Source organism: Nerophis lumbriciformis, linkage group LG13 (genome assembly GCF_033978685.3).
Source record: "Nerophis lumbriciformis linkage group LG13, RoL_Nlum_v2.1, whole genome shotgun sequence".
NCBI classification, from domain to species: Eukaryota; Metazoa; Chordata; class Actinopteri; order Syngnathiformes; family Syngnathidae; genus Nerophis; species Nerophis lumbriciformis.
Genome location: NC_084560.2, coordinates 38,154,146 through 38,182,035, shown reverse-complemented (window position 1 = coordinate 38,182,035; position 27,890 = coordinate 38,154,146). Strand labels below are relative to the sequence as shown.

At 44.6% G+C, this 27,890-nt stretch overlaps 1 protein-coding gene across 1 annotated transcript; it reads right to left on the bottom strand.

Moving 5' to 3' along the window:
- Window positions 1–228: 228 nt before the first annotated feature.
- LOC133613363 (myosin light chain kinase, smooth muscle-like) lies at window positions 229–26,974 on the bottom strand. Its single transcript, XM_061970861.2, has 19 exons — window positions 26,459–26,974; window positions 16,970–17,086; window positions 16,798–16,857; window positions 14,596–14,643; window positions 12,777–12,904; window positions 12,546–12,702; window positions 8,909–9,099; window positions 8,666–8,777; window positions 8,559–8,591; window positions 8,360–8,444; window positions 8,020–8,223; window positions 7,650–7,867; window positions 7,457–7,580; window positions 7,227–7,379; window positions 7,029–7,152; window positions 6,858–6,948; window positions 6,568–6,696; window positions 6,387–6,499; window positions 229–1,748 (listed from the first exon to the last, which is right to left on the bottom strand). The coding sequence occupies exons 1-19, from the start codon at window positions 26,829–26,831 to the stop codon at window positions 1,623–1,625; spliced, it is 2,586 nt and encodes an 861-aa protein (XP_061826845.2). The 5' UTR covers window positions 26,832–26,974; the 3' UTR covers window positions 229–1,622.
- Between the last annotated feature and the right edge of the window lie 916 nt (window positions 26,975–27,890).

Below are 27,890 nucleotides of genomic sequence, written 5' to 3'. Positions count from 1 at the left end.
TATGTTTATGTTGTAAGTAATCTGTGCTTTTAACTTTAGTGTGTGACTTCTACTGTTTGTTTTTGTTGTTCTATGTATTGATGAAAGCTGTTTTTTGCTGCCCTCTTGGCCAGGTCTCTCGTGTCAAAGAGATTTGAATGTCAATGAGTTTTTACCTGGTTAAATAAAGGAAAATAAAGATAGAATAGAATAGTGTGAGGTGTAATGAGGAGATGCGCACCACAGTCATTGGTTTGTGATTATTTTATTACTTAAGTGTTAGTCAGAAAGTACACTGGCAGTGTTGTCATACATGTCAAAGTCATATAGAATTGTACAAACGAGACAGGAACCTTCTTCATACACAACTAGTTGAAAAAAAAACAAATGCCTGCCAGTTGTGACGTGCGGAAAATCTCCAAGGTCGGTGTGTGCGTGAAATAAATGTACATATACAACACACATATATCTGTGAAATGTTTAGTTCAGGGGGGTCCAGACTTTTTAGGCCAAAACCCGTATACTGAAAAATCCGACAATGTAGGGGCCAGATTGACAAATAAAGTCCTGTTATCTTAAAAATGAATCCTATTTAGATACGCTTTGTGTTATAGGACTATTATTTTTGAAAGTATAATTTCCTTTTTGCTGTTTTACAATGTACCACATGCCAATAAAAGGACTTTGGACACCCCTGGTTTAGTTGAATCCGTTCTGTGAATATTGTATTGAAAGAAAGTGCTGACGTCATTTACAAAGCCGTAAAAAAAAAAAAAAATCATGTGTGTGCGCTTCAACACAAAGTTTTGGCTCAGGGCTGTCTCGTGATTGCAAGGCCACTTGTTTGATCCCCGTTGCTCGTGATGCGGTGTCATGTGACAGGGAGCATCATCATCATCGTCGTAGTCGTCAGTGTGTGAAGGAGGCCATGTGGTGAAAGCACAGTGTCACCCAGTGGGAACACAGCAAACATGTTTGGAAGGCAGCCAAAAGGAAACCATGGCGACGGCGTCGCTTTAAGGCTCACACACATTCCGCAAAAACAAACCAAGCTACGCTCTACATGAGAAAGACGTTTGTGTGTGGTGTACTTATAAATAATGATTATCACAGTTGTCACTCAGGCTGTATTGACAGAGCTGGGTCAACCTGCAGGTTGTGCCGTTAGCTCTTTTTTTTTGTTTTTAGATCATTAAGTTAAAAGTCAAACTTGTGATTTGGTGTCTAACTTTCCACCACCTTGGCTGTGCATCATGTGAGCCAGCTCTGTGAATATCAGGCGCCTTCATCCTTTCCCTGGACTCACAGAGGAAGTAGAAGTGCACCGCTTCCTGCCCGGGGGGGTTCCTTGCTTCCTGCCAGAGTCCAAGGCTGTGTCTCAAATGGAATACTTCCGTCAGTCAACCAAGTCAGGCCAATTATGACGGTGTAGTTCTGTCCCAAACCCCCTGCTTCAAATGAGGGCTTTTAGTTTCGAAGCCCCTCCCCTTCTCTATATGGAGCCAAGATGGCGACTGGTACAGTTAGTGTCCAATACCGCACACTCACCATTTTGACCACTTACTTCTCATTGTGATCGCACTCGTGCACTCAAAAGTGTAAGTACGGAAGTGCGCCGATTGAGACACAGCAAGGAAGTGGCTTCACTCTTCTTCCTCCTCCTCTTCCTCCCCGGCCATCACCTCCACCAGCAGTTCGGCGGTGCACGTGGCCTCCCCCAGACTGTTGACCGCCTTCACCGTGTATTTGGCGTCGTCGTCGCCCGACACCTGTGGAACGCAGTGAACAAGATTCAAGATGGCGACACGAGCAGGCAGTGACGTGCGGTGAGGTTGATGGCTGGTGAGGCACTGACTTCATCACAGTCAGATTTACAAACATATGAACCCTAAAGAGTATCTTATTCACCATTTGATTGGCAGCAGTTAACGGGTTATGTTTAAAAGCTCATACCAGCATTCTTCCCTGCTTGGCACTCAGCATCAAGGGTTGGAATTGGGGATTAAATCACCAAAAATGATTCCCAGGCGCGGCGCCGCTGCTGCCCACTGCTCCCCTCACCTCCCAGGGGGTGAATAAGGGGATGGGTCAAATGCAGACGACAAATTTCATTACACCTAGTGTGTGTGTGACAATCATTGGTACTTTAACTTAACTTTAACTTTACACATACAAACTGTAGCACACAAAAAAGCACATTTAATAAAAAAAAACGTTATTATGGTCTTACCTTTACTTATAAATGAAGTCCACAACTAAAGCCCTCACTTAAACTTTCCACGTGCAAGATTGAATCTATTTAAAAAAGTGTAACCGAGGGTTTATAAATGTCGCCTATACTGTATGAAACTACAAAATAACAAACACGGAGGCTCCAGTTTACACGAGGACCACTTTATTTACCTTCTTTCAAAAACCTCCGCAACGTGACATCACTTCCGCTCTTAGCGCCTTCAAAATAAGAGCTCAAGGCATATACTGTATAACAGCGCATAACAGGAACTTAACATCACAAAGAGGAAAGCCCATGAAAATAGGTTACAAAAGTTATTTAATAAGAAGCCAAAAAGTGCAAAAACAATAATGTTCGTGTTGGAGGAGTTGTGAATTAGGTACACCTGCAGTCTGCAGGTGTATATAATGTTGTGTCCCTGCAGTCATTCACAACTCCTCCAACACCAACATTATTGTTTTTGCACTTTTTGGCTTCTTATGAAATCATTTTTTAAAATAGATACAATCTTGCACGTGGAAAGTTTAAGTGTGGGCTTTAGTTGATATAACAATTCTACGGCGGGGGTGCAGGAGGCGAGCCTCAGCCAGTGCGTCTTTTGCAGCCGTTTTATGATCGCTCAGCACAAGAAATACTTTACACACATACAGTTGTTGACAAAATACACTGTACATTATATACCTCAGCTAACTAAACTATGGAAATGTATAATATAATTCATATAGCAATACAGTCTCACTGCACAGCAGGCCAGCAGTTAGCCGAGTCATTGCGCAATCCATGTTGCGGCACTGAGTGACGTGCCTCAACTGGCTGCTGTTCACCGCACCGTCTCTTCTCAGTATTTGAACGGCAAATGTGAAAATTCAGCGATTTTGAAAAAAAAAAAATCTAAAACTGGTGAAGTTAAATGGAAAATGACTTTATAGTATAATCACTGGATACATATAACAATTTAATTTTTTTTTTTCTTTTTACATTTTTTTTCTTTCCATGATGGCAGGTGAGGCCCCGCCTCACCTGCCTCTAGTGACTGCACGTCACTGCGAGCAGGTATAGGGTTGGGGGGAATAATCAATTCTTCGATGCATCACGATTGGGACGTGGATGATTCTGAATCAATTAACATCTAAATATCGATTATTTAAGAGTGTTAAATAAAGGAAGGCAGATTCTAAAATGTGGAACTATAGCGTTGACACACAGAACAAAACACAGCAGGAGGTGAGGATCGCTAACCGCTAAAATTAGCTTGAAAGTGAGGTAGTGAAACAACAAAAGGACTCGAAATTGCATTGCCCTATGTGTGCAAACCGCCGATATGCGTGAGTGGAACTGAAATGCTTCAATGTCCAGGGTGAGTGGAGTGTGTGGATGTTGGAATGGTTAGAATGGTTTGAGAAATGCGGTATATTGAGAGGTTTGTATATTTCCCATCCCTTTTCAATGGAATTCTTGGTAATTCCAGGAAATTAGCAGTTACGTGCGGTGAGTTTCATGGCTGGTGAGGCACTGACTTCATCACAGTCAGATTTACAAACATATGAACCCTAAAGAGTATCTTATTCACCATTTGATTGGCAGCAGTTAACGGGTTATGTTTAAAAGCTCATACCAGCATTCTTGACACATACAAACTGTAGCACACAAAAAAGCACATTTAATTAAAAAAAAAACGTTCTTATGGTCTTACCTTTACTTATAAATGAAGTCCATGCGCCGCACCTTCTGAATAAAAGCATCGATAACTTATTTATAGAAGTCTTCCTTATCTTTCTTCAGTTTTAAAAGTCTCTCTGTTTCGATGGACATCTTCCTTTAATTATTACCTCCTGCTTCGATTGAAAGTCCAGTTTAGAAAACTGTTTTATTTTAGATATGTAATCCTCCATGTTAAAAGTCCAGGCGAGAGGAAAAAATAAACGATCGCTGCTAACTGTAGCTTGTTGTCACTTATTCTGCAACCGAGTAGTCGCAAGAATGATCCCTGGGATCACTAGCGCCCTCTACCACCATGAGGCGGGAGAACTGCGTGCCTCTCCCAGTGCGTCTTTGCAGCCGTTTTATGATTGCTCAGCACAAGAAATACGTTACACACATACAGTTGTTGACAAAATACACTGTACATTATATACCTCAGCTAACTAAACTATGGAAATGTATAATATAATTCATATAGCAATACGGTCTCACTGCACAGCAGGCCAGCAGTTAGCCGAGTCCGCAATCCATGGTGAGGCTCAACTGGCTGCTGACTCACCGCAAGTCTCTTCTCAGTATTTGAACGGCAAATGTGAAAATTCAGCGATTTTGAATAAAAATAATCTAAAACTGGTGAAGTTAAATGGAAAATAACTTTATAGTATAATCACTGGATACATATAACAATTTAATAATTTTTTTTTCTTTTTGCATTTTTATTCTTTCCATGATGGCACGTGAGGCCCTGCCTCACCTGCCTCCCCTGACTGCACGTCACTGGAAATTAGGGAATCCTCGGAACAGGGAAACATGCTTGCTTGAATGTCCAGGGTGAGTGGAGTGTGTGGATGTTGGAACGGTTCAAATGGGTTGAGAAATGTGGGATATTGAGAGGTTTGTATATTTCCCATTCATTTTCAATGGAATTCCTGGTAATTTCAGGAAATTAGGGAATCTTCGCAACAGGGAAACATGCTGGCTTGAATGTCCTGGGTGAGTGGAGTGTGTGGATGGTGGAACAGTTCAAATGGGATGAGAAATGTGGGATATGCTGAAGTTTGTATATTTCCCATACATTGTCAATGGGGAGAAATTCCGGGAAAACGGGGAGTTTTGGAAAATATATTTTGTCTTTGATGTCTCGGAAGAGCTGTGTGTGGAGATGGTTGAAAGGTCTGAATCGGGTAAAAAATGGCGCAAGATTTTGGGCGTTGTCGAACTTTGGAATATGTCCAGGCAGCACGGTGGAAGAGGGGTTAGTGCGTCTGCCTCACAATACGAAGGTCCTGAGTAGTCGTGAGTTCAATCCCGGCCTCGGGATCTTTCTGTGTGGAGTTTGCATGTCCTCCCCGTGACTGCGTGGGTTCCCTCCGGGTACTCCGGCTTCCTCCCACTTCAAAGACATGCACCTGGGGATAGGTTGATTGGCAACACTAAATTGGCCCTAGTGTGTGAATGTGAGTGTGAATGTTGTCTTGTTTATCTGTGTTGGCCCTACGATGAGGTGGCGACTTGTCCAGGGTGTACCCTGCCTTCCGCCCGATTGTAGCTGAGATAGGCTCCAGCACCCCCCGCAACCCCAAAGGGAATAAGCGGTAGAAAATGGATGGATGGATGGATGGATGACTATGTCTATTCATTTGAATGGAAATGTCCTGGAAATCGAATAATTTCGGGAAAACCAGGAATTTAAAAAAATATTGATACGAACACAATTGTCCTCGATGATATGAATGGGCTGGTGTTGGAATTTTACGAATCGGTTGAAAAATGTTGACGTAGTAACAGTTTGAAATGAGAAGGGATATTTCGGAAGTCCTGGAATTTTGGGAAAACCGGGTATTTGTACGGAAAAAAATAGGAACATTTTAACTAAAAGGAATGTTTTGAGGGTGGAATGTTTGTAATTGGCGGAAAATTGTGGACTGTGAAAACTTTGGGACAAGAGGTGAAAATAGGGCTTAGGAAAAAAAAAATTTTTACTTGGAAAATGGTAGTTTGATTGTCCACGGTTAGTGGAAGGTGTTGAAAGTGGAATGGTTTGAATCAGTTGAGAAATGTGGAAACTGTGTAAGTTTGAAAAATGGCCCATTCTTTTTCGAGGGGGAAAATGCCCCGGAAAACGGGGAATGCTGGGTAATCTGGGATATTTTAGAATTTTTTTTTTGCGTGAGCTCTCGATTCCCGTTTTACGTTTTGAGACTTGAACGGTTACGATTGGATGAAAACTGTGGGCTGAAAACTTTTCCCGCAGAATAATAATACTGAATAGATGCTTTTTCGGGTGTAGAATACTAAATGTGTGATTGCTTGGGCACTCACACAATAACACAAGTCTAACTTTTAGCAGAGTAACCAGCTAAGATGTCATTAATGATCGATTGACAGTCGTAATGAATTGTGAGGAGTCTAAATATTCCTACCCCTCCTAGCAGGAATGTGACTTGTGTCCATGGCAATTGCCAGCTCTGACCTCAGAAATGACCAGACTGCATTTTCCGTCCTCGTCGTAGTCGATCTGGAAGTGTCGAGTCTCCTTGATCGGCTGCTCGTCTTTGTACCACACCACTTCGGGATCGGGGTAACCTGCGATTGTAAAGAGCGCTAAGCGTCGTGAACGGACGGGACTTCAGAAAGGCGGGATGGGTGGGTACCATCGATCTTGCAGTCAAAGCGGGCGGCGCTGCCTTCAACCACCTCCACGTCCTTGATGACCGCGCTGAAGGTAGGCTTGCACTCCACTTTCTGCTCCAGCTCCAAGCACTCCAGGAACTGGTTATCTTCTACACACGCAAGTCAAGAACCACATTGGCTCATCGCTGTAGCAGCTAAGTTACCCAACCCCCATTCTCGTTTACTTGCAACTTCCCATCTCCGACTTCTAAATGACGTTATGTTCACACACTACCCAACCTCAACAACATTCTGGGAAGTTCTGGTCTACCTTCAGTGGGCGAGCCCCTCTTGGCGCTGACCCCGGCCATCATGGCCATAGACGACAGCCTGCCGATGGCTCGCACCGCATGACCCGTTTTCTGCCAGGGAACCACAAGCATTCACTTCCTGTGTCAAGCATGAAGATGGTGTTGCAGATGCTAGATGTTCTGCGGTTTACCTGCCATTTCCTCCTAAGGATGTACTTCTTCATTCTCTCCTTGGACAGCTTCTTGGCCTTCATGGTGTTGGTGTCTTGCTTGAGCCAAGCATGTTCAAAACACTGAGGACAGGTCAGGCGCTTCCTGCAACGCCACACAGCTCGTTTGTTTTGTTGCTCTCTCTCGCTATCCCCCCACAAACAAGAAAACCTCCTTACTTCATGTCCTTCTTCAGCAGCTGGGTGATAAAGTCTTTGGCGGTGTCCGAGATCTCATCGAAGGCCTCATCCTCAAAGTCCCACGTGGCCGAAGTCACGTTAGCCAAAGTCTCGTTGTCGTCGTCGCCCATGAAGGGCGAGAGACCGCTCAGCCTGTTGGGACGCATGCAGGGAAACGTTTCACAAAGAGATAACAGCTTTTTCTAACACTGAATGACTGCGGTACTCACAGTATGTAACAGATTACTCCAATACTCCACATGTCAGTTGGGTAATTGATAGCTTCATAGTTGATCACTTCAGGAGCCACAAACTCTGGTGTCCCAAACAGAACTTTGAGAGTTCCAGCATTTTCTGCAGGAGATCACAAGGTCAAAGGCGGTATTTTTATATAACTGCCAATGCTGCCACGCGTGTCGCCACCTAGCCGCCTGGCGAGGCCGAAGTCAATGAGTTTGATCTTGCTGCCCATCTTGTTGACACACATGATGTTTTCCGGTTTGAGGTCAAGGTGCACGATGCCCTGCTTGTGGATGAAGCCCACCCCGTCCACGATCTGCAGCATGTACTTGATCACCTCGCGCTCCGATAACTCAAAGTCTTCGTCGATGATGCGCTCAAACAGCTCGCCACCAGAGATCCTACAAACCACGTTCCAGAAGTATTTTGTTAGGCGGGAAAATTACAAAAAAAGCGTGTAAGGGAGAGAGAAGCTGTTAGAAAGAAAAATGTTTGTTTGTGTGTTTATGTCTGCCGTCAGCCGATCAGCAGAGTGGACTGCTGTATCACCTACATCTCCAGCACCATGACGATGTCAGACTTGCCCTCGAAGGCGTCCACGCACTGGACAAGCTTGGGATGATGGAGGCTATTCATGATGCCGATCTCGTGCCGGACGTTGTCTTTGTCCTTGATTGAGTACGCCTTGATGAACTTCCCTGCCCATACCTTCTTGGTGGCCTTCTCCACGAGCTTGAAGACTTGTCCGAACTTCCCTCTGCATACCAACACAACACAATCACTCACCAGGGACTTCTGTACCGTACAGGGCAGTGGCTAATGGAGTCAGTTGCTTGTCCAGAAGCAGCAGAAATGGTGCATTCTAGGTCGCCTATGAACAGGCGGGGTCTTACGTTCCCAGCCTCTCCTCCACGTCGTACAGCTCTTTCACCTTCACGTCTGCTCGGACCGCCACCTGTCTGTAGTCTGGCTCTTTCTCTGAGTGTGACACATAGGAAGACAGGGTCAAAGGTGGCGTCATTGACTGTGAACAACAACCCTATTTGTCCCCCCATGTCATCAACAGTAGAACAGGAAATGTGAGTATTGTACCGTCATCCTCTTCCTCCACCTCATCCTGGTTCTCTGTCAGAACAGGTAAAGGACATGTTAGTCCACTTAGATGGCATCAGTCCACGTTTATCTGCGTGAGTACTTACCATCGTCCACTAAGCCCACTGTTATAGCCTCTGACTCAGCACCCGGCTCGCTAATCCCGTAGATGTTCTCTGCTCGGACCCTGAACTTATACTGGCGTTCCGGAAGAAGATTCTAGAAGTGAAGGGGAAGTTGATGAGACGGTGGTGTTTCAAGGTTGGAGCTCACACTCAGGAAAGGGAATTTATATGGGTGAAGATATGGACATTGACATAGATACAGTATAATTATGGACATGGTCACACTTGGATGTTGTAGGATGTGCTGTTGCAGGACACCAGCTGTGTCCACTTTTGGTCCACAGAGTCCCATATATCCAGGTGGTACGACTGCACGGCGCTGCCGCCGTCATAAGTTGGACCGTACCAGGACAGCGTCAGACTAGCCCGCTTGACATCTGACGTCGCCGGAACCTTTGCTGGGGGGTCGGGTTTATCTGAGGAGAGATGACTGATGTCAACAGGATTATTGGAGATTCTGGTGACCATTTGTTGTAGTTTCTTGACGTTTGGGCATACAAGAGGTTTATTTTTCAAATCGTCCTTTCTTAAATTACTAAAATCTTCTCTCTCTTGTTTTTTTGACTTCGATGAACGTTTCCAGGACGCAAATCTGGTCAGGATTATACGGCATGGCAGAGGTCAGTCGAGGTCACGTGAAGGATGAGCTGACAGGAAACATGTGACCGGCGGAGCGCTCGCTCCGCTGCCATAAAAGGTATCAAACAGTCAGCGCACCGCTGCAAACGCTGCGTTTGTGTTCCCAAAACAGCGTGAACCTCTCCGACATGCTGCGTGTCAACCAACATGGAGGACTTGGGCATGATGACCTAAGGAAGTGAAGCGAGACAGCACCGACTTTCCTTCAGGCATTTTTATTTGGGCAAATATTTTGAAAGCATCCATGCCAAGGCGTTAAAACGGGGGTCGGTAACCCGCGGCTCTCTAGTGCAGCCTTCTTTATTTGCGCCCTATTTTCAGAAATGTATGAAAATGGAAAAAGATTGCGTAGAGAAAATGATCATTTGTTTTAATCTGGTTTCTGTAGGAGGACACACATGACACAAACCTTCCTAATAGTTAGAAAGCCCACTGTTTATTATGTTTGTATTTATGCTTCACTGATGAGAGTATTTGGCGAGCGCTGTTTCGTCCTACTAATTTCAGCGGTTCTTGAACTCACTGTAGTTGTGTGGACTGTGAGCAACAGTTTTCTTTACATGTATAATTTATGCCACTCCTTCTTTGTCTCATTTTGTCCACCAAACCTTTTATGCTGTGCATGAATGCACAATGGTGAGCTTTGCTGTTGTTATTGACTTGTTAGAGTGCTAATCAGGCATATTTGGTCACTGCATGACTGCAAGCTAATCGATGCTAACATGCTATTTAGGCTAGCTGTATGTACATATTGCATCATTATGCATTGTTTGTCGGTATATTTGAGCTCATTTAATTTCCTTATGTCTTCTGTGTATTTGGGATGAGAATCAGCACCTCCAAGTCCGAGTCCATGGTTCTCGCCCGGAAAAGGGTGGAGTGCCATCTCCGGGTTGGGGAGGAGATCTTGCCCCAAGTGGAGGAGTTCAAGTACCTCGGAGTCTTGTTCACGAGTGAGGGAAGAGTGGATCGTGAGATCGACAGGCGGATCGGTGCGGCGTCTTCAGTAATGCGGACGCTGTATCGATCCGTTGTGGTGAAGAAGGAGCTGAGCCGGAAGGCAAAGCTCTCAATTTACCGGTCGATCTACGTTCCCATCCTCACCTATGGTCATGAGCTTTGGGTTATGACCGAAAGGACAAGATCACGGGTACAAGCGGCCGAAATGAGTTTCCTCCGCCGGGTGGCGGGGCTCTCCCTTAGAGATAGGGTGAGAAGCTCTGCCATCCGGGAGGAGCTCAAAGTAAAGCCGCTGCTCCTCCACATCGAGAGGAGCCAGATGAGGTGGTTCGGGCATCTGGTCAGGATGCCACCCGAACGCCTCCCTAGGGAGGTGTTTAGGGCACGTCCGACCGGTAGGAGGCCGCGGGGAAGACCCAGGACATGTTGGGAAGACTATGTCTCCCGGCTGGCCTGGGAACGCCTCGGGGTCCCACAGGAAGAGCTGGACGAAGTGGCTGGGGAGAAGGAAGTCTGGGCTTCCCTGCTTAGGCTGCTGCCCCCGCGACCCGACCTCGGATAAGCGGTAGAAGATGGATGGATGGATGGATTTGCATGTCTCATGACACATTATCTGTATGTAATGTTGGCTGCATTTCTGATAGTTGCGTGTGCGCGATGTTGTTCCAGACCACAGCAAATGTTACCCAACTTGCTAAGGTTGTAATAAATCCATTAGAAGAAGACAGCCTGTCGTTTCCTTTAACTTGGACACACACATTTATACCTTTGGCCATTCTAAGCCAGTCATTTCCAGGAGTTATCTCACCCTCTGAGAAGCCTCCATTTTACTAATGTTTTCCAATGTTGTAAAAATGTGTAGAATCAATATTAACATTTCATATCAATGAAGATTTGCGTCAGATACCGTATTTTTCGGACTATAAGTCGCAGTTTTTTTCATAGTTTGGCCGGGGGTGCGACTTATACTTATAATATTATTTATCTCATTCACGTAAGAGACTAGACGTAGAAGATTTCGTGGGATTTAGCGATTAGGAGTGACAGATTGTTTGGTAAACGTATAGCATGTTCTATATGTTATAGTTATTTGAATGACTCTTACCATAATATGTTACGTTAACATACCAGTTGGTTATTTATGCCTCATATAACGTACACGTATTCAGCCTGTTGTTCACTATTCTTTATTTATTTTAAATTGCCTTTCAAATGTCTATTCTTGGTGTTGGCTTTTATCAAATACATTTCCCCCAAAATTACGACTTATACTCCAGTGCGACTTATATATGTTTTTTTCCTTCTTTATTATGCATTTTCGGCAGGTGCGACTTATACTCCGGTGCGACTTATACTCCGAAAAATACGGTACTTTCTCTTTTAACATATTCTATCTACACTTCTGTTAAAATGTAATAATTACTTATTCTTCTGTTGTTTGTTTGCTTTACATTAGTTTTCGATGATACCACACATTTGGGTATCAATCCGATACCAAGTCGTTACAGGATCATACATTGGTCATATTCAAAGTCCTCATGTGTCCAGGGACATATTTCCTGAGTTTATAAACATAATATACATTTTTTTTAAAACGAAAGAAGATGTGATGCCAAAAAATATCGACGTAATCATAGTATTATCGACTAGATACATTACTGTACTTGGTATCATTACAGTGGATGTTAGGTGTAGATCCACCAATGGCGTTTGTTTACATTTTGACGGTGTGTAGTGAAGCACGCTTAGCTATTCCTCGTCCTGCAGGGATGATACTTGTAAGAAACTTACTCTATTTGTCGCAATGGAGGCGAGGATTAGTGATTTAGCTAAAACAATGCAAATGGACTTTAGCCGCTAGCTAGCTCGCCATGTCTTAAAGCACCTCTTCCTGAGGGCGTTTCAGTGTTATAACTTCACCTTTATCGTTAGTTTTTAAGCCAAAATGCGTCCGTTGTCCCTTTTCTGTCTACACACTGTGTCTGCTTGTAAGTACTCCGTGATTGTGCGCTGCCGAACATGCTCCTCTGCTCGTAAACCGGCCGGTGCGACTGATACTCCGGAGTGACTTACACTCCGAAAAATGCGGTAGTCATTTTGATAGTAGGCTAGTATAGCTAATATCGACACTTACGTCATGTCTCGCCTTCATTACAAGACTGTATGCTAAGATGGCGACTATTGAAGGTGCACACATACCATTCGGGGCCCAGTACTGAAATGAGTCAGGGTGCATGGAAGAGGAGGGCGCAGTGACGCTTACCCACGATGGTGAGGTTGAGTGCCGCCTGTCGGAGGCCATATTGGTTCCTCAGCTCGATGGTGTAGCAGCCGCAGTGCTCCTGTTGGCCACTAGAGATGGTCAAGTGACTGCTGCTCTCTGTGCTGGTGATGGTGATTTCCGGCGTGCCCTCCTGGATCTGAACACAGGTGTCCGCGCGCGCACGTTTACATGCGTTGCAACGTGGTAACGTCGGTCTGGGATGGCACTCACAGGCTTCCTGAACTTCAGCCAGGTGCAGTTGATGGGCGGCGCGCCAGAAAACTTGCAGGGGATCGCCACCTTCTCTCCTGCCAGGATCTTCATGTCCTCTGGGAACTGAAGGATGTGCGGAGGCAGCGCTGTACACACACACACACACACTACGCGTCACTACCTGTGTGTGTGTGTGTGTGTGTGTGTGTGTGTGTGTGTGTGTGTGTGTGTGTGTGTGTGTGTGTGTGTGCACTGCAAAAAGTCAGTGTTCAAAAACAAGGAAAAAAAAATACGGGCTGATGTAACAGTTGGTTGGGGGGCACATAATAGATGAAAATAACATAACATAACATAACAAATAAATTAGGGGTATTTATTTGAACGAAGCAAAATGATCTGCCAATAAAACAAGAAAATTTGGCTTGTCAAGACTTTCCAAAACAAGTAAAATTAGCTAACCTCAATGAACCCAAAAATATCTTAAAATTGTCACATGGGGGGGTCGCAGCTTGCTGCGGGGTTGTTCTTTCAACGCAAAAAAACGGCTCCGGACGACAGCGTGAAGGTAAGCTTGGATTTATTTAACATAAATCACTCACTCCCACAAACACAAAAATACAACAAAAAAGGCAAGCGTGCCTAAAACACAAGTGAAGTTGCTAAATAGATCAGAAGCTATGGCATGGACTAGGAAACTTAGTTGGTCAGAAAGAGACATGAACCGGTGTGGCATAAAGACAATGCAGGCAGAACGAGTGATGAACAAAGGTAGGCTTAAATAACAGTGACATGATTGGTGAAAACAGGTGCGTGACTCATTACGTGAAACAGGTGCGTGACGTGACAGGTGAAAACTAATGGGTTGCTATGGTGACAAACAAGAGTGCACAATGAGTCCAAACGTGGAACAGGTGAAACTAATGGGTAACTATGGAAACAAGACAAGGGAGTGAAAAGCCAGAAACTAAAGAGTCCACTAACTAAACAAAACAAAACATGACTAAAACAAAACATGATTACACAGACATGACAAAAATAAGTATATTCTCACTAATAACAAGTGCACTTTTCTTGGTAGAAAAAACAAATATGAGACCTTTTTTCTCAATATGTTGAAAAATATTCTTAAATTAAGTAAATGCTAGTGCCATTATCTTGACATAATGATATTAAAATTAATTAAAGTACCAATGATTGTCACACACACACTAGGTGTGGTGACATTTGTCCTCTGCATTTGACCCATCCCCTTGTTCACCCCCTGGGAGGTGAGGGGAGCAGTGGGCAGCAGCAGTGCCGCGCCCGGGAATCATTTTTGGTGATTTAACCCCCAATTCCAACCCTTGATGCTGAGTGCCAAGCAGGGAGGTAACGGGTCCCATTTTTATAGTCTTTGGTATGACTCGGCCGGGGTTTTGAACTCACAACCTACCCATCTCAGGGCGGACACTCTAACCACTAGGCCACTGAGTAGGTTTTTTATGCACTCGGCATCATGATTTTTTTTTTTTCATGCTTGAAATAAGAAATTATTACTTTAAAAAAGCATTTTTATACTTGTGAGTGTTGATGACACAGCTTTGCAACAGTTGATATTCTAGTTTCAAGCATGTTTTACTCAATATAGCTCATCAAATCTCACATCATATCTTACTGAGATCATTTAGGAGCAAAACACTTAAAACAAGTAAAACACTCTAACATAAAATCTGCTTAGTGAGAAGAATTATCTTATCAGACAGAAAATAAGCAAATATCACCCTTATTTGAGATACTTAATTTTATTTAGATTTCAGTTTTTGCTGTGTGTGTGTGTGTGTGTTGGTGTGTGTGTTACCTTGCTTGGGAGGCGTCTTGGCTGTGGGTTTCTTTATGCGAGCTTCACCTGAGGACCAAAACATGAGTGTGTGAGCTACTGGTTGCCAGGCTTGCGCGTGACCATATTTGGGCATCCTTTCCCGTTCTCGCATCACCGAATCCATTTTTCCACTAAACTCCATGATGGACCTCTACTAGTCTACAAGTCTAGCTCTACCTTGTCTTGCCAAGCAAGTAGGACGTCGACAGTCAATAGGGATGCTAACGTTAGCGGTGGTGCTAAATGTCTCTTTAACAGCTAGCACCATGCTATCAGCCTGCAACAATCGCACACGTGCACTTAAATATGTACAAACCCCGTTTCCATATGAGTTGGGAAATTGTGTTAGATGTAAATATAAACGGAATACAATGATTTGCAAATCATTTTCAGCCCATATTCAGTTGAATATGCTACAAAGACAACATATTTGATGTTCAAACTGATAAACGTTTTTTTTTTGTTGCAAATAATCATTAACTTTAGAATTTGATGCCAGCAACACGTGACAAAGAAGTTGGGAAAGGTGGCAATAAATACTGACAAAGTTGAGGAATGCTCATCAAACACTTATTTGGAACATCCCACAGGTGAACAGGCAAATTGGGAACAGGTGGGTGCCATGATTGGGTATAAAAGTAGATTCCCTGAAATGCTCAGTCATTCACAAACAAGGATGGGGCGAGGGTCACCACTTTGTCAACAAATGCGTGAGCAAATTGTTGAACAGTTTAAGAAAAACCTTTCTCAACCAGCTATTGCAAGGAATTGAGGGATTTCACCATCTACGGTCCGTAATATCGTCAAAGGGTTCAGAGAATCTGGAGAAATCACTGCACGTAAGCAGCTAAGCCCGTGATCTTCAATCCCTCAGGCTGTACTGCATCAACAAGCGACATCAGTGTGTAAAGGATATCACCACATGGGCTCAGGAACACTTCAGAAACCCACTGTGAGTAACTACAGTTGGTCGCTACATCTGTAAGTGCAAGTTAAAACTCTCCTATGCAAGATGAAAACTGTTTATCAACAACACCCAGAAACGCCATCGGCTTCACTGGACCTGAGCTCATCTAAGATGGACTGATACAAAGTGGAAAAGTGTTCTGTGGTCTGACGAGTCCACATTTGAAATTGTTTTTGGAAACTGTGGACGTTGTGTCCTCCGGACTAAAGAGGAAAAGAACCATCCGGATTGTTATAGGCGCAAAGTTGAAAAGCCAGCATCTGTGATGGTATGGGGGTGTATTAGTGCCCAAGACATGGGTAACTTACACATCTGTGAAGGCACCATTAATGCTGAAAGGTACATACAGGTTTTGGAGCAACATATGTTGCCATCCAAGCAACGTTACCATGGACGCCCCTGCTTATTTCAGCAAGACAATGCCAAGCCACGTGTTACATCAACGTGGCTTCATAGTAAAAGAGTGCGGGTACTAGACTGGCCTGCCTGTAGTCCAGACCTGTCTCCCATTGAAAATGTGTGGCGCATTATGAAGCCTAAAATACCACAACTTAAGCTGTACATCAAGCAAGAATGGGAAAAGAATTCCACCTGAGAAGCTTCAAAAATGTGTCTCCTCAGTTCCCAAACGTTTACTGAGTGTTGTTAAAAGGAAAAGCCATGTAACACAGTGGTGAACATGCCCTTTCCCAACTACTTTGGCACGTGTTGCAGCCATGAAATTCTAAGTTAATTATTATTTGCAAAAGAAAAATAAAGTTTATGAGTTTGAACATCAAATATGTTGTCTTTGTAGTGCATTCAACTGAATATGGGTTGAAAAGGATTTGCAAATCATTGTATTCCGTTTATATTTACATCCAACACAATTTCCCAACTCATATGGAAACGGGGTTTGTACACACAGACACACACACACACACACAGGTGTGTGGTAAAAACATGAGCGTGTGCTGTTCAGACCTGTAGGGGGTGACAGTTACAATGTACCATGTGACACTGATGAATGTGCTCACGCTAACAAATGTACACAGAGACGATTTAAAATAGCAACATCAGCCTTGCCAGTGTGTGTGTGTGTGTGTGTGTGTGTGTGTGTGTGTGTGTGTGTGTGTGTGTGTGTGTGTGCAGTGGGAAGCAGTGATCCCTGCCTGCAGCTCCTTATTGGGACAAAAGGAGCGAGGCTGCTGCTGCTGCATATTTTGGAAACTCACTCTCTGAGGTCGGAGTCTTCTTCTTGGAATTCTTGTCAGCCGGAGAGTTTTCTGGAGGGTCTGCAAAAGACAAACCTCGTTTCTATAGGGTCTTGTTCTGCCGCCACACGCGCAGGCACACCCGAGACCCCGGGTCGCCGCACGTGTGATAGTTAAAGGAAGACGTTCTCACCGTCCACCAGGACCATGCAAGAGCACTCGGCGTGGCCCGCAGAGTTCTCCACCTTGCATTTGTACTGGCCTTCATCTTCTGGGAGAGCTTTGTCGATGGTCAGCGAGCAGAGGCCACCTGTGAACACACACGAAGAAAAAAAATCAACTTGTTGACTTATTTTGGCGTGCATTCATTCCTGCGTGACGTCATTCAGTCCATGAGTACACGTCAATAAGTGCACTTCGGTCCCAAGTGCGTCAGTTTTGACAGTTAAAGTCCCAACGATCGTCACACACACACTGGGTGTGGTGACATTTGCTGTGGACTGGACTCACACTATTATGTTAGATCCACTATGGACTAGACTCTCACTATTATGTTAAATCCACTATGGACTGGACTCTAACTATTATGTTAGATCCACTATGGACTGGACTCTCACTATTATGTTAGATCCACTATGGACTGGACTCTCACTATTATGTTAGATCCACCATGGACTAGACTCACACTATTATGTTAGATCCACTATGGACTGGACTCTCACTATTATGTTAGATCCACTATGGACTGGACTCTCACTATTATGTTAGATCCACTATGGACTGGACTCTCACTATTATGTTAGATCCACTATGGACTGGACTCTCACTATTATGTTAGATCCACTATGGACTGGACTCTCACTATTATGTTAGATCCACTATGTACTGGACTCTCACTATTATGTTAGATCCACCATGGACTAGACTCTCACTATTATGTTAGATCCACCATGGACTAGACTCTCACTATTATGTTAGATCCACCATGGACTAGACTCTCACTATTATGTTAGATCCACCATGGACTGGACTCTCACTATTATGTTAGATCCACCATGGACTGGACTCTCACTATTATGTTAGATCCACCATGGACTGGACTCTCACTATTATGTTAGGTCCACTATGGACTAGACTCTCACTATTATGTTAGATCCACCATGGACTTGACTCTCACTATTATGTTAGATCCACCATGGACTAGACTCTCACTGTTAGCTCCACTATGGACTAGAATCACACTATTATGTTAGATGCACCATGGACTAGACTCTCACTATTATGTTAGATCCACCATGGACTAGACTCTCACTATTATGTTAGATCCACCATGGACTAGACTCTCACTATTATGTTAGATCCACCATGGACTAGAATCACACTATTATGTTAGATCCACCATGGACTAGAATCACACTATTATGTTAGATCCACCATGGACTAGACTCTCACTATTATGTTAGATCCACCATGGACTGGACTCTCACTATTATGTTAGATCCACCATTGACTGGACTCTCACTATTATGTTAGGTCCACTATGGACTAGACTCTCACTATTATGTTAGATCCACCATGGACTTGACTCTCTCTATTATGTTAGATCCACTATGGACTTGACTCTCACTATTATGTTAGATCCACCATGGACTAGACTCTTACTATTATGTTAGATCCACCATGGACTAGACTCTCACTATTATGTTAGATCCACCATGGACTAGACTCTTACTATTATGTTAGATCCACCATGGACTGGACTCTCACTATTATGTTAGATCCACTATGGACTTGACTCTCACTATTATGTTAGATCCACCATGGACTAGACTCTTACTATTATGTTAGATCCACCATGGACTGGACTCTCACTATTATGTTAGATCCACTATGGACTTGACTCTCACTATTATGTTAGATCCACCATGGACTAGACTCTTACTATTATGTTAGATCCACCATGGACTAGACTCTCACTATTATGTTAGATCCACCATGGACTGGACTCTCACTATTATGTTGGATCCACTATGGACTAGACTCACACTATTATGTTAGATCTACCATGGACTAGACTCTCACTATTATGTTAGATCCACTATGGACTGGACTCTCACACTATTATGTTAGATCCACTATGGACTGGACTCTCACTATTATGTTAGATCCACCATGGACTGGACTCTCACTATTATGTTAGATCCACCATGGACTTGACTCTCACTATTATGTTCGATCCACTATGGACTAGACTCACACTATTATGTTAGATCCACCATGGACTAGACTCTCACTATTATGTTAGATCCACTATGGACTACACTCACACTGATATGTTAGATCCACTATGGACTAGACTCTCACTATTATGTTAGATCCACTATGGACTAGACTCTCACTATTATGTTAGATCCACCATGGACTAGACTCTCACTATTATGTTAGATCCACTATGGACTAGACTCACACTGATATGTTAGATCCACCATGGACTGGACTCTCACTATTAGGTTAGGTCCACTATGGACTAGACTCTCACTATTATGTTAGATCCACCATGGACTTGACTCTCACTATTATGTTAGATCCACCATGGACTAGACTCTCACTGTTAGATCCACTATGGACTAGAATCACACTATTATGTTAGATCCACCATGGACTAGACTCTCACTATTATGTTAGATCCACCATGGACTAGACTCTCACTATTATGTTAGATCCACCATGGACGAGATTCTCACTATTATGTTAGATCCACTATGGACTGGACTCTCACTATTATGTTAGATCCACTATGGACTAGACTCACACTATTATGTTATATCCACCATGGACTAGACTCTCACTATTATGTTAGATCCACCATGGACTAGACTCTCACTATTATGTTAAATCCACCATGGACTAAACTCTCACTATTATGTTAGATCCACCATGGACTAGACTCTCACTATTATGTTAGATCCACCATGGACGAGATTCTCACTATTATGTTAGATCCACTATGGACTGGACTATCACTATTATGTTAGATCCACTATGGACTAGACTCACACTATTATGTTGGATCTACCATGGACTAGACTCTCACTATTATGTTAGATCCACTATGGACTGGACTCTCACACTATTATGTTAGATCCACTATGGACTGGACTCTCACTATTATGTTAGATCCACCATGGACTGGACTCTCACTATTATGTTAGATCCACCATGGACTTGACTCTCACTATTATGTTAGATCCACTATGGACTAGACTCACACTATTATGTTAGATCCACCATGGACTAGACTCTCACTATTATGTTAGATCCACTATGGACTACACTCACACTGATATGTTAGATCCACTATGGACTAGACTCTCACTATTATGTTAGATCCACTATGGACTAGACTCTCACTATTATGTTAGATCCACCATGGACTAGACTCTCACTATTATGTTAGATCCACCATGGACTAGACTCTCACTATTATGTTAGATCCACTATGGACTAGACTCTCACTATTATGCTAGACCCACTATGGACTGGACTCTCACTATTATGTTAGATTCACCATGGACTAGACTCTCACTATTATGTTAGATCCACCATGGACTAGACTCTCACTATTATGTTAGATCCACCATGGACTAGACTCTCACTATTATGTTAGATCCACTATGGACTAGACTCTCACTATTATGCTAGACCCACTATGGACTGGACTCTCACTATTATGTTAGATCCACCATGGACTAGACTCTCACTATTATGTTAGATCCACCATGTACTGGACTCTCACTATTATGTTAGATCCACTATGGACTAGACTCTCACTATTATGTTAGATCCACCATGGACTAGACTCTCACTATTATGTTAGATCCACCATGGACTAGAATCTCACTATTATGTTAGATCCACTATGGACTAGACTCTCACTATTATGTTAGATCCACTATGGACTAGACTCACACTATTATGTTAGATCCACCATGGACTGGACTCTCACAATTTTATGCTAGATCCACTCGACGTCCACTCACTATTATGTTAGATCCACCATGGACTAGACTCTCACTATTATGTTAGATCCACCATGGACTGGACTCTCACTATTATGTTAGATCCACTATGGACTAGACTCTCACTATTATGTTAGATCCACCATGGACTAGACTCTCACTATTATGTTAGATCCACCATGGACTAGAATCTCACTATTATGTTAGATCCACTATGGACTAGACTCTCACTATTATGTTAGATCCACTATGGACTAGACTCACACTATTATGTTAGATCCACCATGGACTGGACTCTCACAATTTTATGCTAGATCCACTCGACGTCCACTCACTATTATGTTAGATCCACCATGGACTAGACTCTCACTATTATGTTAGATCCACCATGGACTGGACTCTCACTATTATGTTAGATCCACCATGGACTAGACTCTCACTATTATGTTAGATCCACCATGGACTAGACTCTCACTATTATGTTGGATCCACCATGGACTAGACTCTCACTATTATGTTAGATCCACCATGGACTAGACTCGCACTATTATGTTAGATCCACCATGGACTAGACTCTCACGATTATGTTAGATCCACGATGGACTAGACTCTCACTATTATGTTAGATCCACCATGGACTAGATTCTCACTATTATGTTAGATCCACCATGGACGAGATTCTCACTATTATGTTAGATCCACTATGGACTGGACTCTCACTATTATGTTAGATCCACTATGGACTAGTCTCACACTATTATGTTAGATCTACCATGGACTAGACTCTCACTATTATGTTAGATCCACTATGGACTGGACTCTCACACTATTATGTTAGATCCACCATGGACTGGACTCTCACTATTATGTTAGATCCACCATGGACTTGACTCTCACTATTATGTTAGATCCACCATGGACTAGACTCTCACTATTATGTTAGATCCACTATGGACTAGACTCACACTGATATGTTAGATCCACTATGGACTAGACTCTCACTATTATGTTAGATCCACTATGGACTAGACTCTCACTATTATGTTAGATCCACCATGGACTAGACTCTCACTATTATGTTAGATCCACCATGGACTAGACTCTCACTATTATGTTAGATCCACTATGGACTAGACTCTCACTATTATGCTAGATCCACTATGGACTGGACTCTCACTATTATGTTAGATCCACCATGGACTAGACTCTCACTGTTAGATCCACTATGGACTAGACTCACACTATTATGTTAGATCCACCATGGACTTGACTCTCACTATTATGTTGGATCCACCATGGACTGGACTCTCACTATTATGTTAGATCCACTATGGACTGGACTCTCACAATATTATGCTAGATCCACTCGACGTCCATTGCACCGGTCGCCCTGGGGGGGTCCCCACATCTGCGGTCCCCTCCAAGGTTTCTCATTGTTATCCCACTGGGTTGAGTTTTTCCTTGCCCTGATGTGGCATCTGAGCCGAGGATGTCATTGTGGCTTGTGCAGCCCTTTGAGACCCTCGTGATTCAGGGCTATATAAATAAACATTGATTGATTGATTGATTGATTGAAATTTGTCCTCTGCATTTGACCCAACTCCATGTTCACCCCCTGGGAGGTGAGGGGAGCTCAGGAATAATTTGGTGATTTAACCCCCAATTCCAAACCTTGCGTGCAAAGGTTTGTAGTCTTTGGTATGACTCGGCCGGGGTTTGAACTCACGACCTCCCAGTCTCAGGGCGGACACTCCAACCACAAGGCGACTGAGCCTTGTGTAGACCTCTCCTAAATATTTGACCACCATTGGGCACTTATCGGAAATGACTCCCCCCCCGTCTACCCTTCTTCGCGGCGAATTGCAACCACCACCAGTTAGTCCCGCCCCTTCCGCTACGGTACGGCATAGCTCAGATGGTGGCACGGCCGTGCCAGCAACTTGAGGGTTCCTGGTTTGGTTCCAGCTAGTCCATTGCTCACGCTGGTGCACGAATGTGAAGAAACGTTTGGTGGTAGCCGGAGAAGCCGTGGGCGCGAATCGGTCGCCACGCTTCCGTCAGTCTACCCCAGGGCATACTTGCCAACCTTGAGACCTCCGATTTCGGGAGGTGGGGGGAGGGGTGGGCGTGGTCGGGGTGGGACGGGGGCGTGGTTGGGGGCGTGGCTAAAAGGGGAGGAGTATATTTACAGCTAGAATTCACCAAGTCAAGTATTTCATATATATATAGATAATACATATATATATATATATATATATATATATATGTGTGTACCCCGCCTTCCGCCCGATTGTAGCTGAGATAGGCTCCAGCGCCCCCCGCGACCCCAAAGGGAATAAGCGGTAGAAAATGGATGGATGGATATATATATATATATATCATCTATATATATATAGATGATATATATATATAAGAAATACTTGACGTTCAGTGAATTCTAGCTATATATATATATATATATATATATATATATATATATATATATATATATATATATATATACACACGTATATATATATTTATTTTATTTATATATATATGAAATAAATACTTGAATTTCAGTGTTCATTTATTTACACATATACACACACATAACACTCATCTACTCATTGTTGAGTTAAGGGTTGAATTGTCCATCCTTGTTCTATTCTCTGTCACTATTTTTCGAACCATGCTGAACACCCTCTCTGATGATGCATTGATGTGTGGCACGCACAAAAGTGCTTTCATTAAATGCACTAGATGGCAGTATTGTCCTGTTTAAGAGTGTCACAACATTGCTGTTTACGGCAGACGAACTGCTTTACGGTAGACGAAAAACGTGACTGCTGTTGTTGTGTGTTGTTGCCGCGCTGGGAGGACGTTAATGAAACTGCCTAACAATAAACCCACATAAGAAACCAAGAACTCGCCCTCCATCATTCTACAGTTATAACGTGATTGGGCAGGTATGCTGTTTAAATTGTGGGTTAAAACTCAAATAAAATATTTGTTATTATGGACCTGAGTCCGCCTGAATTTCGGGAGATTTTCGGGAGAAAAATTGTCCCGGGAGGTTTTCGGGAGAGGCGTTGAATTTCGGGAGTCTCCCGGAAAATCCGGGAGGGTTGGCAAGTATGCCCCAGGGCAGCTGTGGAAAATGAAGCTTACCACCATCATTGTGTAGTGACTGAATGATGGGTTCTCAGTTCTATGTGAAGTTCTTTTAGCGTCTAGAAAAGTCATCATTATTATTGTTAACGTAGCCAAAATGGGTTGGAAGTGTCAAACTATTTGAACTAATTTAAATGTAACATCCGCGTGCTAACAGTGCTCTGCATTTTCATACTTGCCAACCTTGAGACCTCCGAATTCGGGAGATTGGAGGGTGGGTGGGCGGGGTCGAGGGGGCGGGGCCGGGGGGGCGGGATTAAGGGGGAGTAGTATATTTATAGCTAGAATTCACTGAAATTAAAGTATTTCTTATATTTATATATATATATATATAGTACAGTAAACAGTAATGAAAACACAGTTGTTCTACTAACTGTACTGTACTTACCTTTCACTATTTGAGTTGCTTTTGATCTGCCATTCGAGTACTGGAGAGCGATCTCTGAATCCGGGAACATATCCTTCACGGATTTGTTGAAAACATCCGCAAATGAGAACGGGATGTTGCTTGCAAGGTGGCCCATAATACTGCGTTGCCTTGTACTTCTCTGACCGTTCATGAGTGACTATATCCATTCGGCCACCGTGTTATGGGTTATAGATAAACCTATGGATAACGGAGACATATATAATAGTCTCCTTTTCAGGTGAGAGGACGCTAAAGGCAGTGCCTTTAAGGCACGCCCCCAATATTGTTTGTCCGGCTGGAAATTTTGGACATTACTACTTGCCGTAGTTTTGAAGCAATGCATGATGGGAATCCGGATGTTGTGTGTCAGTGTATTAACGTGCCGGCTGGAATAAACACACGCTGAAAAATAGCTCCGTGCCTGCCTACTTTATGGTTATAGATAGTGTAATATTCTTAGGTAATACGATCTCCGAGCGGTCCCTGAAGTATACACGAATATGATTGGCCCAAGGAACGAGGAACTTGCGTGGCGCAGTGGGAGAGTGGCCGTGCGCAACCCGAGGGTCCCTGGTTCAATCCCCACCTAGTACCAACCTCGTCATGTCCGTTGTGTCCTGAGCAAGACACTTCACCCTTGCTCCTGATGGGTGCTGGTAGCGCCTTGCATGGCAGCTCCCTCCATCAGTGTGTGAATGTGTGTGTGAATGGGTAAATGTGGAAGTAGTGTCAAAGCGCTTTGAGTACCTTGAAGGTAGAAAAGCGCTATACAAGTACAACCCATTTATCATTTATTTATTTAACTTCCTGTTTTAGCGTTGCCTGAAATGTGATGTGTTATTCCCAGGAGTCGTGAATAAAAGTACAGTTAGCAGCACGTCGTGTGTTGGCTCAACTTATTTCCACAATAAGGAACAAGACACTATGGATAACGGAGACATACATAATAGTCTTCTTTTCAGGTGAGAGACGACGCTAAAGGCAGTGCCTTTAAGGCACGCCCCCAATAATGTTGTCCGGCTGGAAATCGGGAGAAGTTGGGGAGAATGGTTGTCCCGGGAGATTTTCGGGAGAATGGTTGTCCCGGGAGATTTTCGGGAGAATGGTTGTCCCGGGAGATTTTCGGGAGAATCTGTGTTGGCCCTGTGATGAGGTGGCGACTCGTCCAGAGTGTACACCGCCTTCCGCCCGATTGTAGCTGAGATAGGCTCCAGCACCCCCCGCGACCCCGAAGGGAATAAGCGGTAGAAAATGGATGGATGGAGGGTTGTCCCGGGAGATTTTCGGCAAAAGCACTGAAATTCGGGAGTCTACCGGAAAATTTGGAAGGGTTAGCAAGTATGTGCATTTTGCCACACTTATGCGCTCAAAAGAACTAGCGTAAGTACAGAAGAGCGCCATTTGAGACACAGCCTCGGTCCCTCCCCTTATGCTACGTAGCCAAGATGGCGACTTTTGAAAGTGGTAAGCGTCCAGGCTTGCCCACTCGCCATTTTGAGCGCGCTGAATTTTGCCGCTCTTGTGCACTCGGTGAACAAAGTATTCAATTGAGACACGGTCTAACTCGTCTTCATCCCGGGCTTGAGGACGCCGGAATGCTACACTGCTAGCATGCTAACAAAAGTGCTGCTGTAGTTGAAATGATACATTTTGTTGTGTCGGATTCCCACCTACTCAGTGGCCTAGTGGTTAGAGTGTCCGCCCTGAGATGGGTAGGTTGTGAGTTCAAACCCCGGCCGAGTCATACCAAAGACTATAAAAATGCGACCCATTATCTCCCTGCTTGGCACTCAGCATCAAGGGTTGGAATTGGGGGTTAAATCACCAAAAATGATTCCCGGGCGCGGCCACCGCTGCTGCTCACTGCTCCCCTCACCTCCCAGGGGGGGGTGATCAAGGGGATGGGTCAAATGCAGAGGACAAGTTTCACCACACCTAGTGTGTGTGTGACAATCATTGGTACTTTAACTTTAATCATTCCCACTTCCTGTTCTACAACAAACAAAGTTTGATGGTTGCTTCCTGGCGACGTGCACGCTAAGTGTCTTCACAGCGTGTGTGTGTGTGTGTGTGTGTGTGTGTGTGTGTGTTGACCTCTGACCTTCATTGGCAAGGACGATGAACTTGGACGGTTTGATGAGTTTCCCGTCCAGCGTCCAGTTGGCCACGCCGTCACCCGCGGCCGAGACGCGACACTGCAGGCGAAGACGTTGTCCATCCAGCACCGCGGCGTCGCTCAGCTTCTCGGTGAACTGGGGCGCCTCGCCGCCGCCGCCGCCGCCTCCGTCCACGCAGTTGTTGGCCGCCGCCTTGTGGCCTTCGCCGTTCTTGTCCGCATTCGCCGTCTTCTTCTCAGGGGTGGGCGTGTCGGCGGTTTTCTTCTTGTTTAGGACGCCACGGAAGTCCACCTGTGGCGTGGCGTTGGCGTTGGCCTTGCGATCTTTGACCCCCTTCAGGTTGGCCTTGAAATCCATCGTCAGCGAGGCCTCGCTGCCCGATCTTAGTCCGGCTATCGGTGGTGACGGCTGGGCGTCCCGGCGGCGAGTGGACGTGGAGCTGCGGCCCCCCCGCCCCGCCTCTGGTGCACCTCCTCCCGGCTGACCTCCCGGCTTTCTACGAAGGGATGCGGCCGGCGGCGCCCTGATGCTCCTCCTCCTCCTTCTTCTGGCGCTCCGTCTGCTCCTGCGTGGCCTCCTGCCACCGTGGTCCGACTCCTCTGCCTCCTCTGCCTCCTCAACCTCCCTTCTCTGGGCGAGCGAGCACACAGACAGATGGAGCGAGAGAATAAACAGCTGGCTTAAAGCCCCTGGAAGAAGAGGAAAGGCCACGCCCCCTCCAGCTGAGGGGGGTTGGGGGGGGATGTCCACTCCAAATGTTACATCACAAGTGACTGGTGTGGCCAAATAAGGTCATTGAGCCAGAACACACATGAAGACGCCGTCGCCGGTTCCCACGTCGCCCGTCCCGCCGGGTGCCGCCTTCCTCCTCGTCAAACATGGTGGGGACACACTCCATCAGGAAGTGACGTCACCATCATCACACCTGATGGCCAGCAGCGGTGGACTCACGGTGGCTCCTGCGCTCTCTGAGAGACAAACAGGAAGTGGCGGCTGAGCTGATGGTCGGATTAGAGGAGCGTTAGGGAGCGTGGGCATGTAGGACGGCCCGTGGGAGGGATGGAGGGTGGAAAGACGATGGGGGAGGGATGGAGAAGAAAAGAGGAACTCCGTGAAAGGATGAAGAACCGCTTGTTCGACTTTGACGAGGAAACCCCCTCCCGAAAGAACGATCTAGAAGTTAAAATGCGTGTGGTGTTGTTGATGCCCTCTTAGAAAGATCCACGCAGGAAATGAGGAGGCAGGAATAGGCCAAAGTAAATTGTCCTCATCCCTGGAGAGGAGACAGGAAGTATTTCTCTGGACGGAGCATGTGCACACACACGCACACACACACACACACACACACACACACACACACACACACACACACACACACACACACACACACACACACACACACACACACACACACAC

Coding starts and splice junctions, on each gene's coding strand:
- LOC133613363 (XM_061970861.2), bottom strand. CDS start 26,831: ATGGATTTCAAGGCCAACCTGAAGGGGGTCAAAGATCGCAAGGCCAAC. Junction 8,445..8,558: donor GGTGGAGGAAGAGGATGACG/GTACAATACTCA, acceptor TGTCACACTCAG/AGAAAGAGCCAGACTACAGA. Junction 7,868..8,019: donor ATCGTCATGGTGCTGGAGAT/GTAGGTGATACA, acceptor CGTGGTTTGTAG/GATCTCTGGTGGCGAGCTGT.